The 19,189-nt window shown below is 35.1% G+C and overlaps 2 protein-coding genes across 6 annotated transcripts in view; one reads left to right on the forward strand and one right to left on the reverse strand.

Moving 5' to 3' along the window:
• Positions 1 to 15,894, forward strand: part of LOC125670061 (acyl-coenzyme A synthetase ACSM3, mitochondrial-like) — a 38,669-nt gene extending 22,775 nt beyond the window's left edge. For 3 of the 4 annotated variants that reach the window (XM_048904992.2, XM_048904993.2, XM_048904994.2), the window contains exons 12-17: positions 3,921 to 4,001; positions 4,182 to 4,283; positions 4,548 to 4,675; positions 5,259 to 5,358; positions 7,151 to 7,270; positions 13,740 to 15,894. In XM_048904992.2, the coding sequence (XP_048760949.2) occupies positions 3,921 to 4,001; positions 4,182 to 4,283; positions 4,548 to 4,675; positions 5,259 to 5,358; positions 7,151 to 7,270; positions 13,740 to 13,826 (618 nt within the window). In that variant the 3' untranslated portion in view covers positions 13,827 to 15,894. Of the gene's footprint in view, positions 1 to 3,920; positions 4,002 to 4,181; positions 4,284 to 4,547; positions 4,676 to 5,258; positions 5,359 to 7,150; positions 7,271 to 9,225; positions 9,313 to 13,739 lie in introns of all 4 variants that reach the window. The other variant, XM_056162246.1, reaches the window with a different exon arrangement.
• A 766-nt stretch (positions 15,895 to 16,660) lies between these two features.
• LOC125670054 (low-density lipoprotein receptor-related protein 4-like) overlaps positions 16,661 to 19,189 on the reverse strand; it is a 42,878-nt gene continuing 40,349 nt past the window's right edge. For both annotated transcript variants that reach the window (XM_048904976.2, XM_056162245.1), the window contains 2 exons: positions 18,476 to 18,732; positions 16,661 to 18,380 (listed from right to left, as the gene is read on the reverse strand). In XM_048904976.2, coding sequence (XP_048760933.2) covers positions 18,234 to 18,380; positions 18,476 to 18,732 — 404 coding nt within the window. In that variant the 3' untranslated portion in view covers positions 16,661 to 18,233. The remainder of the gene's footprint in view (positions 18,381 to 18,475; positions 18,733 to 19,189) is intronic.

Below are 19,189 nucleotides of genomic sequence, written 5' to 3' on the forward strand. Positions count from 1 at the left end.
TACAGACAGACAAAGTGAAACAGTAAATAACAAGTTATTATACAAACAGACAGACAGACAAAGTGAAACAGTAGATAACAAGTTATTATACAGACAGACAGACAGACAAAGTGAAACAGTAGATAATAAGTTATTATACAGACAGACAGACAAAGTGAAACATTAGATAATAAGTTATTATACAGACAAAGTGAAACAGTAAATAACAAGTTATTATACAGACAAAGTGAAGCAGTAAATAACAAGTTATTATACAGACAGACAAAGTAAAACAGTAGATAACAAGTTATTATACAGACAAAGTGAAGCAGTAAATAACAAGTTATTATACAGACAAAGTGAAACAGTAGATAACAAGTTATTATACAGACAGACAGACAGACAAAGTGAAACGGTAAATAATGAGTTATTATACAGACAGACAGACAGACAAAGTGAAACAGTAGATAACAAGTTATTATACAGACAGACAGACAAACAGAGAAAGTGAAACAGTAAATAACAAGTTATTATACAGACAAAGTGAAACGGTAAAAAACAAGTTATTATACAGACAGACAGACAAAGTGAAACAGTAAATAACAAGTTATTATACAGACAGACAGACAAAGTGAAACAGTAGATAACAAGTTATTATACAGACAGACAGACAAAGTGAAACAGTAGATAACAAGTTATTATACAGACAGACAAAGTGAAACAGTAGATATCAAGTTATCATTCAGACAGACAGACAGACAAAGTGAAACGGTAAATAATGAGTTATTATACAGACAGACAGACAGACAAAGTGAAACAGTAGATAACAAGTTATTATACAGACAGACAGACAGACAAAGTGAAACGGTAAATAATGAGTTATTATACAGACAGACAGACAGACAAAGTGAAACAGTAGATAACAAGTTATTATACAGACAGACAGACAGACAAAGTGAAACGGTAAATAATGAGTTATTATACAGACAGACAGACAGACAAAGTGAAACAATAGATAACAAGTTATTATACAGACAGACAGACAAACAGACAAAGTGAAACAGTAAATAACAAGTTATTATACAGACAAAGTGAAACGGTAAATAACAAGTTATTATACAGACAGACAGACAAAGTGAAACAGTAAATAACAAGTTATTATACAGACAGACAGACAAAGTGAAACAGTAGATAACAAGTTATTATACAGACAGACAAAGTGAAACAGTAGATAACAAGTTATTATACAGACAGACAAAGTGAAACAGTAGATAACAAGTTATTATACAGACAGACAGACAAAGTGAAACAGTAGATAATAAGTTATTATACAGACAGACAGACAAAGTGAAAAAGTAAATAACAAGTTATTATACAGACAAAGTGAAGCAGTAAATAACAAGTTATTATACAAACAGACAGACAAAGTGAAACAGTAAATAACAAGTTATTATATAGAGAGACAGACAAAGTGAAACAGTAGATAACAAGTTATTATACAGACAGACAGACAAAGTGAAACAGTAGATAACAAGTTATTATACAGACAGACAGACAAAGTGAAACAGTAAATAACAAGTTATTATACAGACAGACAAAGTGAAACAGTAGATAACAAGTTATTATACAGACAGACAGACAAAGTGAAACAGTAGATAACAAGTTATTATACAGACAAATAGACAGACAAAGTGAAACAGTAAATAACAAGTTATTATACAGACAGACAAAGTGAAACAGTAGATAATAAGTTATTATACAGACAGACAGACAGACAAAGTGAAACAGTAGATAACAAGTTATTATACAGACAAAGTGAAGCAGTAAATAACAAGTTATTATACAGACAGACAAAGTGAAACAGTAGATAACAAGTTATTATACAGACAAAGTGAAACAGTAGATAACAAGTTATTATACAGACAGACAGACAAAGTGAAACAGTAGATAACAAGTTATTATACAGACAAAGTGAAACAGTAAATAACAAGTTATTATACAGACAGACAAAGTGAAACAGTAGATAATAAGTTATTATACAGACAGACAGACAAAGTGAAACAGTAGATAACAAGTTATTATACAGACAGACTGACAGACAGACAAAGTGAAACAGTAGATAACAAGTTATTATACAGACAGACAGACAGACAAAGTGAAACAGTAGATAACAAGTTATTATACAGACAGACAGACAGACAGACAAAGTGAAACAGTAGATAACAAGTTATTATACAGACAGACAGACAGACAAAGTGAAACAGTAGATAACAAGTTATTATACAGACAGACAGACTACATAAAACAGTAGATAACAAGTTATCATTCAGACAGACAAAGTGAAACAGTAAATAACAAGTTATTATACAGACAAAGTGAAACAGTAGATAACAAATTATCATATAGAGAGACAGACAGATAGATAAAGTAAAACAGTAAATATATAGGATCTCCCATGGTTTGTGATTTGATATGATTTATATTCAACGAGTTGTGTGTTTTCTATAGAATATAAATAGAGTAAAATATCTCTATCTAGAAGTCCTAGGGACCTCGAAAAAACTTCGAGATATCCAGGGGTTTGAGATATCCAAAATCGATCTTGGATATTTTTTGAAGGAAGATATTTTATGCATAATGTGGGATTTGCATTATAAACAACAACCCTGTTGCGGTTTATAATAGTTTAATGCAGGTTGATGAATTAATATTGGGGAATTTCAAAGACAAACATTTCGTTTTTATATACATGTATATTAACATCCAATTGAATTCACAATGTGTTTCAAAATTAAGATGATCGTGCCTGTATGCTTACTTTAAGTTTACTGATGCCCAGGCTCGACTGGCATGCAGTTATTGTGTTGTAATTCGACGATTTTTTGCGTTTATCTAATCCACATGTTAATGATATAGCATGTGTCATTCAAAACTCCATCCCTGGAATCGGGTGTGTTAGTTCATAATTGGCGACGAACTTTAGCCGTAATGTTGGAAGGCTTCACTAATCATCCAAGCTGTTGAACCATTTATGGTGACCTGGGTCTATTCGGAAAAAGCGAGCGTGGATTAGCGGTCATTAATTATAATTGATGTAGCCGCTGGTGTGAATGTGTGACTTAACGACGCCAGGTATGGTAAGCAGAGCGGAAAATTGACTGCACTTTGAGATCAACCAGGTGAATTTGGGGTATGGGACCTTGAAAATACTTCAACGTAAACGGAGTATTCAAGATTACTGTGTTCGAAATATCAGAAGTTTTTAAAATCATTTATATAGGGAAAACGGCCGGGACCAGCGGTTGACTTTGACTCAAGCGGGGTATTCGAGATAAGCCATATTCGATATACAGATATTTTACTGTATAGGGATAGAAAACTCAGGAGTTGAATATAAATCATATCAAACCACAAACCATGGGAGATTCTTATGATAAATATACAGAATGTAAAATACTAATTCAAAAAAAGTAATGGGGATATATATACCATCTTCACTTATAATTGCAAAGAAATGATGGAACTAGTTCCTTATTCACTTTCTGCAACACAAACAGGGCATCACCTCTAGGGTGACTGATCAATTCTTGTGTGGTGACTGGTCAATTCTTGTGTGGTCACGGTGACTAATCAATTCTCGTGTGGTGACTGATCAATTCTTGTTTGGTGACTGATCAATTCCTGTGTGGTGACAGATCAATTCTTGTGTGGTGACTGATCAATTCCTGTGTGGTGACAGATCAATTCTTGTGTGGTGACTGATCAATTTTTGTGTGGTGACGGATCATTTCCTGTATGGTGACCTGTAAGTTTTTGTGTGTGGACCATTAAGGTTCATTGGCCCATGTCAATGGTTTACAGAAATTAGAATTAACAATAGAAATTTAAAAAAGAAATATGCAAAGTATTTCAGATGTTGAACAGTGTTGACAACTTTGCAGGTATTCCTATGTGGCACTTATCCCTGTGTCAAAATCAAACCTGGATCAATGGGGAAGGCTGCTCCGGGAATAGATCTTGAGGTCAGTTAGCTTTTATAGGCTATCATGAATTTCTTATCTGTAGAACATTTTTAAAAACACAAAGCCATTTCCTTGGGTTTATTAAATTGTAGCATTACAGAATGTGTATGATACTTCTTGGACTCTGTTTTGTTGTACATGTTTTACAGATTGTATACAGTATGCAAGATAATATTACAGATTGTCGATGATGAAGGTAATATTTTACCAAACAACGAGGAAGGCAACATTGGAGTGAAAATAAAACCTCATCGTGCTGTAGGCCTCTTCACCAAATATGTGGTAAGCTTTAACACAGTCTCAACATAGCTGCAAACCTGTAGCTCTCTGGGAAATTATTGGGCCAGACTGGAGACTTTTCCAGAGAGCTGCAGTTCTGCAGCTAGGTCTCAGTAATGACAGATACACAGATTGTTGACAGAGAACGTAGAGGTCAATAGGATGCCATTTTGTATTTTCAACAAAACCAAAATATCCACACAAAAAATTATGAAACCACTACATATTACTCTTTCCAAACAAAACAAAAATATGCAACTGTTGAAGGATGACGAGAACAGAACTCAATCAGTTCACAAAGGGGATTTCTACATGACGGGGGACAAGGCTGTCCGTGATGACGAAGGCTACTTCTGGTTTGTTGGTAGAGCGGATGACATCATTTTAACATCTGGGTAAGTGGCCTTTCCAATTAGACTTATGATAACTTGAAAACAAAAAGAATTAATTGAAAATGTGTATTAAGACTAAATTTTGAGTTCGTGAGATATGGACACAGCTAATTTTTTAATGTTTTTTTTGGGGGGGAGGGAGAAGAGTACATCGATGTTCTGAATGTCTGGTTGCTGTTGTATATGGTGTCCGGATAGGGTCATTTGCAAAAGCGTGACTGCGCGCTAGTCACAACATGCCGTCACGCCAACAAGTAACGCGCCTTTGTGCTCTCATGACAACAAGCAACGCGCCTTCGCGCTCTCACGCCAACAAGCAACGCGTAGACAAGCAACGCGCCTTCGCGCTCTCATGCCAACAAGCAACGCATAGACAAGCAACGCGCCTTCGCGCTCTCACAACAACAAGCAATGCGCCTTCGCACTTGCACGCCAACAAGCAATGCGCCTTGCGAAGCGAAGGCGCATTGCTTGTTGGCGTGACGGCGTGTTGTGACTAATGCGCAGTCACGTTTTTGCAAATGACCCTATCCGGACACCATAGTTGTAGTACATCAGTGCTCTGAATGTCTGGTTGCTGTTGTAGCTATCGGATTGGTCCGTTTGAAGTTGAAAGTGCACTGATTGAACATCCTGCTGTTTTGGAGTCCGCTGTTGTCAGTAGTCCAGATCCTGTCAGAGGGGAGGTAACTGGAATAGCTGACTTTCCCTTACTTAAATGTCACTTGCAGCTTATTTCTGTCAATGTGCAGAATAGCTTTTCTCTCTTTGGATAACCATTCTATTCACTTACTCATTAGTCAGTATATGATGGGTGTCTTGATTATATGTTATGGGTCTATTGTTTATATATGATGGGTCTCTTGTTTAAATATAATGGGTCTATTGTTTATATGTAATGAGTCTGTTGTTTATATACAATGGGTCTCTTGTTTATATGTAATGGGTCTCTTGATTATATGGGTCTATTGTTTATATATAATGGTCTCTTGTTTATATGTAATGGGTCTCTTGATTATATGGGTCTATTGTTTATATATAATGGGTCTATTGTTTATATATAATGGTCTCTTGTTTATATGTAATGGTCTCTTGTTTATATGTAATGGTCTCTTGTTTATATATTACGAATTATACTGTCTTTCTGCAAGACAATATGTTAATTATCACCATTGGTATGAAGTATCATTGCTACACGAACGATACACAAGTCTACATGGTACTCGGACCAGATAAGAACTGAATAAACTACGTATCTCGCAGGGAATCCTGCATCGCAGACATAGGATCTTGGATGACATCGAACCTTCTTAATTCAAATCAAGACAAGACTGAACTAATTGTATTTTCAATGAAACAAAACTTAGACTGTGCCCCTACGCTACATCTCAAGGTGGGGGACCATATACTATCGAGAGTACAACATGTGTGAAAAATTTAGGCATATTTTTCAATCAATATCTTACAATGGAAAAACAAGCGTCATCAAATCATGTAGCCATCAGATTTCAACATCAGGTGGATAAGATGTTACTTAACAAATGAAGCTTGCAAAACGCTGGTAAATGTCTGTTACATCTAAACTTGATTTTGGAAACTGTCTATATTTTGGAGTTTGGGGGGGAAAAAACTTTGCAACGAGTGCATAATGCTGCTGCTCATCTAGTTAAGAAGTTGCCGAAACAGGAACACATATTTTCAATTCTGGCAGAAATCCATTGACTTCCATTACTGACCCCAATTCAAGATTTTGACCTATACATACATGTATTCCTTCCACAGATCTGTGCTGTCAATTACATCGCAAGTCTTTTAAATTAATACAAGCCAAGTCGACCATTATGGTGACAATCAAAGTCGCGACTTGTGGTGCCAAAAATCAGAACCAAAATATACGGACAATGCCAGCTCAGCTGGGTTGCAGCACATCTCTGGAATGACCTTCCAGAATCAAGAAGTCGACATCTCTTGAAATTTTCAAAAAACGTCTTGAAACTCATTCTAATAAATTAGCTTTTTAGATTCTGACATATATAAACTGTGGCTGTTTTAATTATCAAAAAAAAAAAAAAAAATGAATAAAAAATAAAAAAAAGATTTGCTATCAATCCTAATTATAGTGTTTTATTTTGATAATTTTACAGATATAAGATATTATGTCATACTATCATTTAATTTCATTTTATTGTGTTTTATTCCTCTTCTTACCCTTGTAAAGTGCCATAGAGTTTGTTTTATATAAGGGGCAATATGAATTTTATTATATAATTTTTTATCTCTTGTTGATATTTAAATTATAGTGTTTTATTTTGATAATTTTACAGATATAAGATCTTATGTCATACTGTCATTTAATTTCATCTAATTGTGTTATTGTGGCATTCCTCTTTTTACCCTTGTAAAGCACTTTCGAGTGATTTGTTTTATATAAGGCACTAGATAAATTTATCTATTATCATTATTTATTGTGATATACAGGTTGTGAAAGCATTTGTGATTAGAACAGCCCAGTACAAGGAGAGAGATGAGAATGAACTGAGAAAGGAACTCCAAGAACATGTCAAGTCCATCACAGCCCCGTACAAGTACCCACGGAAGGTCAGAATTTAACGCATCTTCATGTCTTTTTTATTGGGATTTTTGTATGCAGTATTTCATTGTTCATTCTAGGTAATGCTATGTTCACACTATCATGATTCATGACACGATTGAAATCGTGGTATTCATCATGGACTTAACATGGTGATCCTTTCAAATCTTATCAGATCTTGAGGTCAGTCGTGACAATCATGTCGATCATAGAACATTTTTTGACTGTCAAAAATTTTTCTATGATCAACACATGATTAACAAAGCGCAACATATCACATCTAATCGTGCTCCCAAATCATGATGATATCAGTCAATCTTTTACACCACCCTTGATCTGACACGATAGTTATAATAATATAAGCAATATAGTAATGATGATACCAGTCAATCTTTTACACCACACTTTGTTGTGATGTCCCTTGATCTGACACAATAGTTATAATAATATAAGCATACAGTAATGCTGCCAATGCCACGTTGTCATCAACCTCAACTTCTGCCATTTTTAGTGGTTGTGGGTTGTGTTGTTCACTTTCTAGATGTTAAAAAATGAAGTCAATGGTCAATCAGGCTCTATATGCATGTATACCCGTTGGGGTCCAATTGTAGCTCAAACAGTGATCATCTCCAATCTTAATCGTGAAAGACATGGTGATCACAATCATATCCTATTGCAACATAGCGCATAGGTTCGTGATTAACGTATCATAATGTATACGAAAGTATGTGCACGTACATGGTTGTCCCAAATCGGGAATCCAGATCGTGATGATCGTATAAGATTAAGGTCCCCTCATGAACTTGATCGGGACAATCTTATCATAATCTATGTGATCGTATCTGAACGGGTGTTCAGAACATGACAAGAGAAATGTATCTATCGTGACCTAACTGGATCAAAGTGCAACGAATCGTATAAGAACAGATTAATTCACATCATCTTGTAAGAAGAGCTGAAATTTAAGAAAATTTTCGCGATTACCTACGAATAGTCAATCGTGACGTTCGTAACAGATCGCACGACAGTGTGAACGAGACATAAGAAATAATTATGGAGAGGACTTTCTTAACTTATAGGCTTATATCACAACCAATTGTGCCAATGTTAGATTTATTAGATCTTCTGAGCCAAAGGCTCAAAGGGCTAATCATATGGCCATATGTCTGGTGTGTGGTGTGCATCAACTTTTTGTAAAAAGGGCTATATCTCAAGAACCCCTTGGCCAATTTTTGTCAAATTTGTCACAGGGTATCCTTGGCCCAAGGGCTTTCATTTGTACTAAAACTAGGGTTGTGACCCTTTAACAAGGGGAGATAATTAAGAAAATGCAAACAAAAGTAGTGGTTGCTAAAAAATCTTCTTCTCAAGAACCACTGGGCAAATTATCACCTTACTTATGCATAAGGATGAGGATAGGTTGTAGATAAACAATTGTTCAAGGCATCATCCTGGGCCAAAGGGTGTGGTCTCAAGGTCATTTCAAAGTTGACCTTAAATTTTGTTTTGTTAAAACTTTGATATTTTGCTTAGTATAAGGACTAGAATCATCAAATTTTGTTAGTTGATGCATCTTAGGACCTAATATCATGTTGTCTCAAAAGTAAGTCATGGTGACCTATTTTTTGAATTTCGCAGGTAATTATTATTAAATGGATTTTGATGCATATCTTGGACACTATTGAGTCTATGATCATCAAAAGTTGTCAGTTGATGGATCATGGGACCTTGAAGTGCGTCATGTGAAAAGTATGTCACCATGACCTACTTTCTGAATTTTTTGGCTAATCATTTATGAATACATTTTAGGTTGTTATTTCAGATACTGAGAGGTATAGAATCATCAAACCTTGTAAGTTGATGCGTCTAGAGGCATTAAAACATATTTATAAAGAAAAAGTGGGTCACAGTGACCTACTTTTTTAATTTTGCAGACATTCAAATTTCACATTTTCAATTTTAGATGCATATTTTGGACAATATGAAAGCTAGGATCATCAAACTTTGTCAGTTGATGCATCTTGAGTCTTCATAGTTTGTTGACCAAAAAGTAAGTCACCGTGACCTACTTTTGGAATTTGATGGCTATATTTTAATATTTCAGATACTATTTGACTTGCAATTATCAAACTTTGTCAGTTGATGCATGTTGAGCCTTCAGAATGTGTTGACTAAAAAGTAGGTCACTGTGACCTATTTTGGATTTTGACGGCTATATTTGAATATTCTAGATACTATTTTGACTTCCAATCATCAAACTTTGTCAGTTGATGCATCTTGAGTCTTCATAGTTTGTTGACCAAAAAGTAGGTCACTGTGACCTACTTTTGGAATTTGATGGCTATTTAATATTTCAGATAACTATTTGACTTGCAATTATCAAACTTTGTCAGTTGATGCATGTTGAGTCTTCAGAGTGTGTTGACTAAAAAGTAGGTCACCGTGACCTATTTTGGATTTTGACGGCTATATTTGAATAATATTCCAGATACTATTTTGACTTCCAATCATCAAACTTTGTCAGTTGATGGGTCTTGAGTCTCCAGAGTGTGTCGACCAAAAAGTAGGTCACTGTGACCTACTTTTGGAATTTGACGTTTATATCTGAATATTTCAGATACTATTTTGACTTCCAATCATCAAACTTTGTCAGTTGATGCATCTTGAGTCTTTGGAGTGTGTCAACCAAAAAGTAGGTCACTGTGGCCTTCTTTTGGAATTTGTCCGATATATTTGAATACCATTTGACTTGTCAGTTGATGCATTTTGAGTCTTCAGTGAGTTGACCAAAAGTAGGTCACCATGACCTACTTTTGGACAGTTACATTTAAATTTTCAGGTACTATTTGACTTAACATCATCAAACTTTGTTAATTGATGAATCTTGGTTAGTGAGAATTTTTGCCTGTTCTACAATGTATCAGAAGAGCGATTCTACGCCCATGGGCCTCTTGTATTATTTTAATTTAATATCAATAATACTTTATCTAAAGAAGGTATACCCAGTTTGTGCAAGGACTATTATTCTTGTCAATTAACACATACAAAAGAGATATATACATTCTTAACATATTTTTTAATTTGCTGATTGAAAACATTGAGTGATAGTGACATTTTTATATGTACATGCAGGTAAATCATTCCATAAAATAGCAGCAGAATATTGAAATGAGTTTTGAAAAAGTTTACATTTATAATTTACGAGGTTGCACACACAGGTCAAATTTGATTCAGATAGAATATTGTATTGAAAATGAAACATGCAGTTTAAACAAGGTGGACTGGAGTTGAACAGGGCTTTGAATATAAATGAGACATATTTATTTACTGTAAGTTGTTCACGGACTATAAGCCAATCAGGTTTCTCGAAGAGTTTAAAGTTCAAAGTCAACAAACCATGTGCATCTTGTAAAAACAACCTTAAAATGAAGGTGTATATCAGTTGTACACTGGGTCCTAGGAAAACAGCTGTTTTGTTTAACCCTCGAATGGATCTGTTCCCCTCAGCCTATGGCTTCAGGCAGTAGATTCATTCTCGGGTCAAACAAAACAGCTGTTGTACAAGGACCCCAGCGATATCTTGTACTGTTAAACAATAATCAATGGAAAGCATGATTTACCGGCATTGTAAAACAGTTTTTGTGTTAGAATAGAAAGATACTTCTTAATTCTGTGGACATCAGAGATTTTTTGTGCCAGGGATTTACATATATGGTCAATATGCACATTTTATTTAACAAGTTGTCTAAATATACTCCAAACATTTTCTTTTGTGTGACATGTATTTTTTTTATTTGATTTGCATAAATTAAAATCAAACTTTAAATTTTTTTTAAAAATTTCTGATGCATACCAACTAACATGCATATACAATGTACATGTAGATTTTGTAGAACACCAATTGCTTTACTAGCAATATCAATTGATAATGAATGTTCAATACACAATTTCCGAGTTGCCCAATAGTTCTTTCCCTTTGTTGAACTCTTACGCACAGTGAGACGCAAAATGTATTTTCGTGTACATGCGGTGGGTACAAATGTTTATCGTTGTCTTCATATATTGCTGAAAGGATGATTACCAGACATCATGCAACCACCCAAACTGCTGGGACACACTATTTTAGTAAGTTTATGAGTATTCATTAATGAAATAGCTCAAACAAAAATCGATAATCACCATCTTTCTTTGATTAAAGTATCACTCGTGCAGAAGAGGAAATAAAAAATAGATTTCTTATTTAATCTAATGGCCTAATTCAAACAAATATTCTTGATATGGTCTGTTTAATGTATACCAACGGCTGGTATAAACAAAATTTACGCTTTCATAACCTTTATCCTTATTTACATAGCTAGTCTATAATATATGTATAGATCTTGTACCCACCCAAGCGTTCAACAGAACACTAAACGTACCTCCATCACAGAAGAGCTGATAACTCGGAACTTGCGTATTGAATGGCAATTTTTACCAGAGATATGTATAGTGGGGTCATTAGCAAATAAGTCATTGCTAGATTTTTAGGTCACCTGAATTCATTCAGGTGACCTATTGCTATCTGTTTTTGTCCGTCGTCGTTCGTCGTGCGTTAACATTTGAACATTTTCAGCTTCTTCTCTGAAACCCCTGAACCAATTTCAACCAATTTTGGCATATAGCATCTGTGGGTGAAGGGGAACAAAAATTGTGAAATTCGTGGTCCCTGCCCCCCTGGGGCCTGAGGGGTGGGGCAAAAACCATCAAAATGAGTGTAATTTTAAAAAATCTTCTTCTTTACTCCTGGACATCAAGAAGCCAAACTGTGGGCATAATTATAATGAGCAATGAGCCCTCTACCAAAATTGTGAAATTCATGGCCGCTGGGGCAGGGGTTCTTGTGTTAGGGTGGGGCTCTATTGGTCATATAGTGAAAATGTAGAAATTCTTTGAAAATCTTCTCTGTCTCTGGGTATTAAGTAGACAAACTAATAGCATGGTAATGATGAGCAAGGATGCCTCTTTCAAAATTGTGAAATTCATGGCCCCTGGGTCAGGGGTTCTGGTATTAGGGTGGGGCCCTATTGATCATATAGTGAAAATGCATTTTATTTCTTTGAAAATCTTCTCCTCTGCTGCTGGGTATTAAGTAGACAAACTAATAGTATGATAATGATGATCAAGGATGCTTCTTTCAAAACTGAAATTTATGGCCCCTGGGTCAGGGGTTCTGGTGCAAAGGCGGGGCTGACCACATAGCTATTCAATGTTTCTTCCATCCAAAAGTAAAATTCTTATATTTAAACACAAACCTAATTCAAACATTGGAAGGTTGTTACATGATACTCAGGTGACCTATAAGGCCCCTGGGCCTCTTGTTTAAAATTGTAATGGAAGATCATTAATGTGAAATAAAAACAGGAGAGGTCCCAGTACAGATCCCTGTAGAACTCCCACTGTGACTTTGGGCGACTTCGGTTCATACCCGAGTTCGTAAATAAATATTCCAATGTTCTTTCTTACTCCCTTGTACAATACTCCAACCAATCACATCCATCGTTTGAAAATTGACACATGCGCAATATTATTACAAGACCGACATATTGCTACCACACTAACCCTCATAGAAGGCAGGATTACTTGGGTAGAGTACAAATGTCACAATACGTCATATACGAGTAGGAGTTGAAACTCTCTCCGTTCAATTGCAACTTGTGTAACCCAAGTTCGTACTTGGGTATGAACCGAAGTTGCCCTGAGTGACTGGATGGCAGTTTGATAAATGAACACTTTGGCTTTTGTCACATGATTGAAACCATTCTACGGTTGCAGCATAAGAATTTCATAATTTACTGCATCAAATGATTTACTTGTTCTTTTTGTCCATTTCATGTAATGTAGAAATATTACAATAACAATATTTACATTTCTAATGTTGTCTTTTTTATATTTATAAATTGTAATGATAGGTATTTTCTCATGAGTGTGCTATACAGTTGTAAATACTGTGCATATACATGTAAATACAGAACTATTTGATGAATATAGCCCATCTATTTCAACGGCTAGGAATACCAACTGAAATGAAAGTATAATGTAAATATAAGAAATAATTTTATTTTTGAAAGGAGATGAGGGTATGAATTGCGATGCTTCAACTCAGCATACTTTTCATGAAGTATGCCAGCATGATGCATCACAGTATCTCATGTATTTTCAAAAATAAGATTTATTTCTTAATCAAACAAACATCAGGCACAATTAGTTGTGTATATATAGTATGTTTAGTTCAAACAATATCTTTTTAATTTATCTAATCTTTAAAGTGAATAATAATCTGTTTGAGACTTTTATAAATCCTGCTATCTATAGTCTGTTTGAGTACTTTATGCATGAAATAAGATATTTTTGAAATGTAATGAATTTGAAAAATCAAAATAAATTTTATGCTTGAACATATACTTTGTGCAAGTGTACAGCTTTGCAATGTAATTTCAGATTGAATTTGTTGAAGAACTGCCTAAAACAGTAAGTGGGAAAATCCGCAGAGTTGAACTACGCAACAGAGAATGGGGAAGAGGGTAGAACACGGATTTCTCCCTAAAAGTAATAACTGGAAGTAAAACAGCAGGAACACTATACAATAAGAAACAGTATTCAATCCACCCAACAAAATTACACACTATACAATAATAAATAATATTCAATTCTCCCAACAACACCATTATACACTATACAATAATAAACAGTATTCAATTCTAACAAGGGATTGAGATTCATCTGACAGCCAATCTGAATTCACCAAACTGTATCCGTTGACAACGATTGAGGTTTATCTTACCAAACGGCATCCACTGACAAGAAGTCTATCCACCATCTACAATCTATTTAGTCACAGTCTAGATTTATCTAATCATCGGATAAAGTTATAATCAGTCAGCGTCTGTTTAAAAGGAAGCAATGATGCATGGTATATCAAATTAACACGTATTTATCATATACAGTCTGTACTTGGTAATGATTATGCAGATTCTGCACTGTGTGATACGGGTGATGTCACAATAGCCAATATCAATGACCGGTCCGAAAATCCATATTACAGACCGGCGTGCAAAAATGCATATCAAGCCTTAAATTACTTATTCGCTCGTAATAATCAGTGTATCAAAGTTTTTACCATAGTAAATCAATATATCAAGGTGTTTACTGTAGTAAAACAATATATCAAAGTGTTTACCATACATGTAGTTAACCAATGTATGTATCAAATTTAAAAGTTTTTACTGTTGTCAATCAAGTTTATACCATTTGTAGCCTATAGTAAATCAAAGTTTTTTACCATAGTAAATCATTGTATCAAGGTAGGCAATGTATCAAATATTTCTTGATCTATCTTTAATTAGTGCAATAGATTAACCCGGCATGTGATAAAAAGAATAGTACCATCATGTAAAATAAGCCCCCGAACCTTAAATCAGATTACCCCTCCTCCCCCACTCCCTCAAAAACATACTGTATGCATCCAAGATTTATTAATATTAAGTATCAAAAAGTGCAGTATATGATAAATAGATAATTACATGCTTAAATCCATATCATATGTCATATCAGCCCTCGGACCCTATATCACTGGATGATATGGGGCCACTGGGGCTGATATGACATACGATATGAATTTTAGCATGTAATATTCTCTATATATTACATTGTACACAGACTTACAAATTAACAATAAATTACAATATTTATATTTCCTATGTTCTTACTTTTAACATCTTTACAAATTGTAATGATAACCATTTTCTCATGAATGCACTGCAATTTTGGACAATATGCGGATGAATTTTTATAAATATAGACATCTATTTCAACAGCTGGGAATTCCAACATGAAATTAGAATGTAAATATAAGATCTCTGATCTAAGCGTTGGCGCATTATACCAGCATGAAACATCGCAGTTCATATCTCCATGTAATGAAGCATTGCAGTTCATACCCTCATGTAATGAAGCATTGCAGTTCATACCCTCATGTAATGAAGCATTGCAGTTCATACCCTCATGTAATGTACTGTATTTTCAAAACTGAAATATATTTCTTAAATTACAATGTTCACATATATACAAGTGTAAAAAATTAACATATATACATGTATTACAATTTACACATACAAGTAGTATTTTGACTTTTTTTTTTTTTTTTTACCAGATTGTACATGTAGATCTTATCTGAATTTGTGCATTGTATACTATGTATGTAATCAGGTACCACTTTATTAGAAAGGTTGTCACTTATACCTCAACAGTTTAAAAGAATTATTTCTTTGCTATTTTACATGTACATATTCACAATTAACATATTGAATTCCACTTTTGTACGAGTTGTTGATTGTATTTATTTATGGACAGACTGGCATGCAGGGTTTAAATTTGAATCATCCAAGTACATGTTTTGTGGATCATTTTTCTTCTTCTAAAGAAGGCTCTTGTAAGATGGAGTCCATCTCATTCACTGATGGATCATAAATCTGAACATTAACTCCAGTAAACTCGGGAGAACCATTTTACAAATAGTGATTTTATATTTAGTAAGAAATGGCACATGTATATACATGTATAAAACAAATGTTTGCAATAAAGCATGAATACAGCATTTTGATTACTTGTATGTCTCAGACAGCCGAGAGCAGCAGTATGCTGTGTAGTTCTATATTTGATTGTCTCAGACAGCCGACAGCAGCAGTATGCTGTATAGTTCTATATTTGATTGTCTCAAACAGCCGAGAGCAGCAGTATGCTGTATAGTTCTATATTTGATCAGCTGCCTGCGATTTCATTCCTTCACTTACATTGATGTACATGGAGAAGTATTTTGTCAACCTCTAAAAATTGAAGGAAATAAAATTTCTGGGCTTTGCATGCGACTGGGATTGGAACCCACTGAATACTTAGTCACGAGCTCTACTGCGCTGCACTAGTGTCTATAAGCAAGAGGTCCATGGGGCCACATCACACACCCATGTATCAAGCAAATAAATGATAATATTCCACTCTGAACGTACTCAATGCAGCTCTGATCTGGCCTCGGAGATCAAGGTATGACTACACGACATAAGGATGTTTACACATTAATGACAATCTGTGTCCTCGTGGTTTTCATGTTCAACTGGTTGATTTTTTAACAGTTTTCCTCTATATAACCATTGATGAACCTTTAACCCCTGTTTGCTAAGCCATGATACGAACTGATCAAAAACTATTATAATAGAACTGTCACGGGACCAATATCCCTCTTGGGGCACACTGGATGGTGGGAATGGTGAATTTCTGCTCATTGAATAATAGCTTTCAAAATATACTCTGGACATTGACAGCATTACACCCTTCCTCCTTCAAAATGGAAAAAAAAACAACATCCATAACTTTCTTAAATTTAAAAAAAATCCCAATTGAAATAATAGGTGCACATCATTCATTATTGATATAAAATATATAGTGTAGTTTTCATCAAATCCGTTCATTGGTGTAGATATTCTGTGGACAAATCATGTCTACTTTGTGGTGGGTATAATTATACGAGGACACTTGCATATTTGAGTGTTTATATTTACCCTTGTCGTTCATAAGAAAAATATTCTTCCATCATAGTGTAGTGGACAGTATAGAGGGAACTTGTAGTAAGAGCTTGAGGACTCCGTATTCATGTACAGATTTGTCCGGGTGGTTGTCGTCGGGAACGGCGGATGCCCTTGGTGAAGAAGTGCCAAAATAGTGATGTGGTATTAAAAGTCTCTCTCTTGATCATTTAAGTTAAGCAACAACGAGCATGACCAGCCCTTGGATAGGTGACTACTACACGTTACAATAGTATGAGCAGTTTTGAATCCTTAGTTTGCAGCTATAATCTTTTTCTGGATCTTAATTTTTTTAAGTACACCACACCCTACTTTTTCTATTTGTTACTTATCTCCCTTTTTAAAGGGGTTTAGTACTTCGTTTAAACAAAGTTGAAACCCCTCTCACATAGGGATGCTTTGAATGAAAGTTGGTTGATACTGACCCAGTGGTTCTTGAAGGAAATCAAAAAATACTTCAGGGTATAAACTGCACAGACATACCTTTCACAAAGTGCTAACGCACTTCATGAAGTATACAGGTATTAAGTGTTGCAGTTTATACCTTCCTATATTATCAACAAGAGTACCGCAATGGTACAACATACACCTGTCGGACAGTGAAATTCAACCTGGAAGCATATTGTGCACTCTGAATTGATACAACACACATTCTGAATCGAAAAGCCTTAAAGTGGGCCATGGTGCACCAATCCATCTGACATGTGAACTGATTATGTATTTCTCTGAGAGGAAGGTTGTGACAAAATATCAGTGCAATACCTGTATCTATGAAGAGAAAAAGTCCAGGAAACCATTTAATCTACTTTTAGCTTTAAATTAGGTCATGGTGCACCAATTAAGTTGAAATGTGAACTGATTAAGTATTTCGCTGAAAGGGAGGTTGTGACAAAATTTCAGGGCAATGTGACCATACCGGTAAAAATCTGGAAAATTATTATATCTACTTCTATCCCTAATGTAGGTCATGGTGCACCAATCCAGCTGAAATGCTAACTGCAATTGTATTCCTTCGAGAGGAAGCTTGTGACTAAATTTCAGGGCAATATCTGTATCCGTAAGGAAAAAAGTCCAGAAAAATGTTTGACATACTTTTAGCTCGAAAGTAGGTCACGGTACACTAATCCAGCTGAAAAGCCCTATCTAAAGATGGGCATATAAAAATGTAATTTCGATGCAACATCTAAATTTCATCTTTAGCATAGTCTGTCATGGAAACAGAATGTAGGCCTGAATTAGAGAGAAAGTACCCACTAATCTACACAATTTGTATTCCACTCCTGCTAAAATGAGAACAGACTTAAACACTGTCCTTGTCATGATCATAAATGAAATGTCACTAAACGTTTCCTGAACATCAGACCTCCATAGAGTCGGCATCCATTGGCTCCAAGGCCGAGTCTCTTTGTATGCGCACAGATTCTTCCGTTGTATAGACTGCGTTATGAAAATTCATGCTCTCTTTGTTTTTCTTTGTATACTTTCGGTAAATGAAACATCCAATCTGCAAATACAAAATTCAGACACATAAAAGTTTGCTTCTTCATGTCTTGAATAGAAATTCAAGTATTCAACTATTACATCATACAAAATACTTACAATGATAACCGCTAAACCAAGCACCACTGCAATGGCTATCACTGCCACTGTTCCAACTGGACTATCTGTTGATTTCCGTATGACCGTTTCATTATTTGTTTTTCCTGGAGTCACAATTGAGTATGGAGTTTCAGTGCTGATACCAGATGGAGCTTTGATGGTTGTTGCCGTAGGTTTAGATGGAGCTTTGGTAGTTGTTGCCAAAGGTTTATGAGATTCATGTTTGGCTGTGACTTTAGTTGGAACTGCTGTGACGCCTGAAAACAAATCAATAATACTGAGAATTTCCTCCAGGGTGTTACATTTTGTTTAGTGAATATGACTTTCTTTAAAAAAAATGATTTGGCGGTCCTGCCGGTCATTGGTAATGAAGGACCGATTGAAAACATTGTCATATAGCAATCAGTCCTATTGTCTGACGAAGTTTTTGTTCATTCGCGTCGTATATTTGTAGATTTTTTTACAGATCGGAATCAGGATTTCATGGGGACCATACATTAATGATATGACAAAGAAGGCAAATAATACCAAGCTTTCCAGCTGTCCAAGGAAATTAACGAGCTGAACTATGAGAGCCAGGTTCTACACCAAGTGGAATATGCTGCTACAGTGTGGGACAACTCTAACAGAACCCACTAAAGCGGCTGTAGAAAGAGTCCAAAGAAGAACAACTCGGTTTACGATGGGTAATCACACACACACAGAGAGAGAGAG

This window comes from Ostrea edulis, chromosome 4 (genome assembly GCF_947568905.1).
Source record: "Ostrea edulis chromosome 4, xbOstEdul1.1, whole genome shotgun sequence".
NCBI lineage: Eukaryota > Metazoa > Mollusca > Bivalvia > Ostreida > Ostreidae > Ostrea > Ostrea edulis.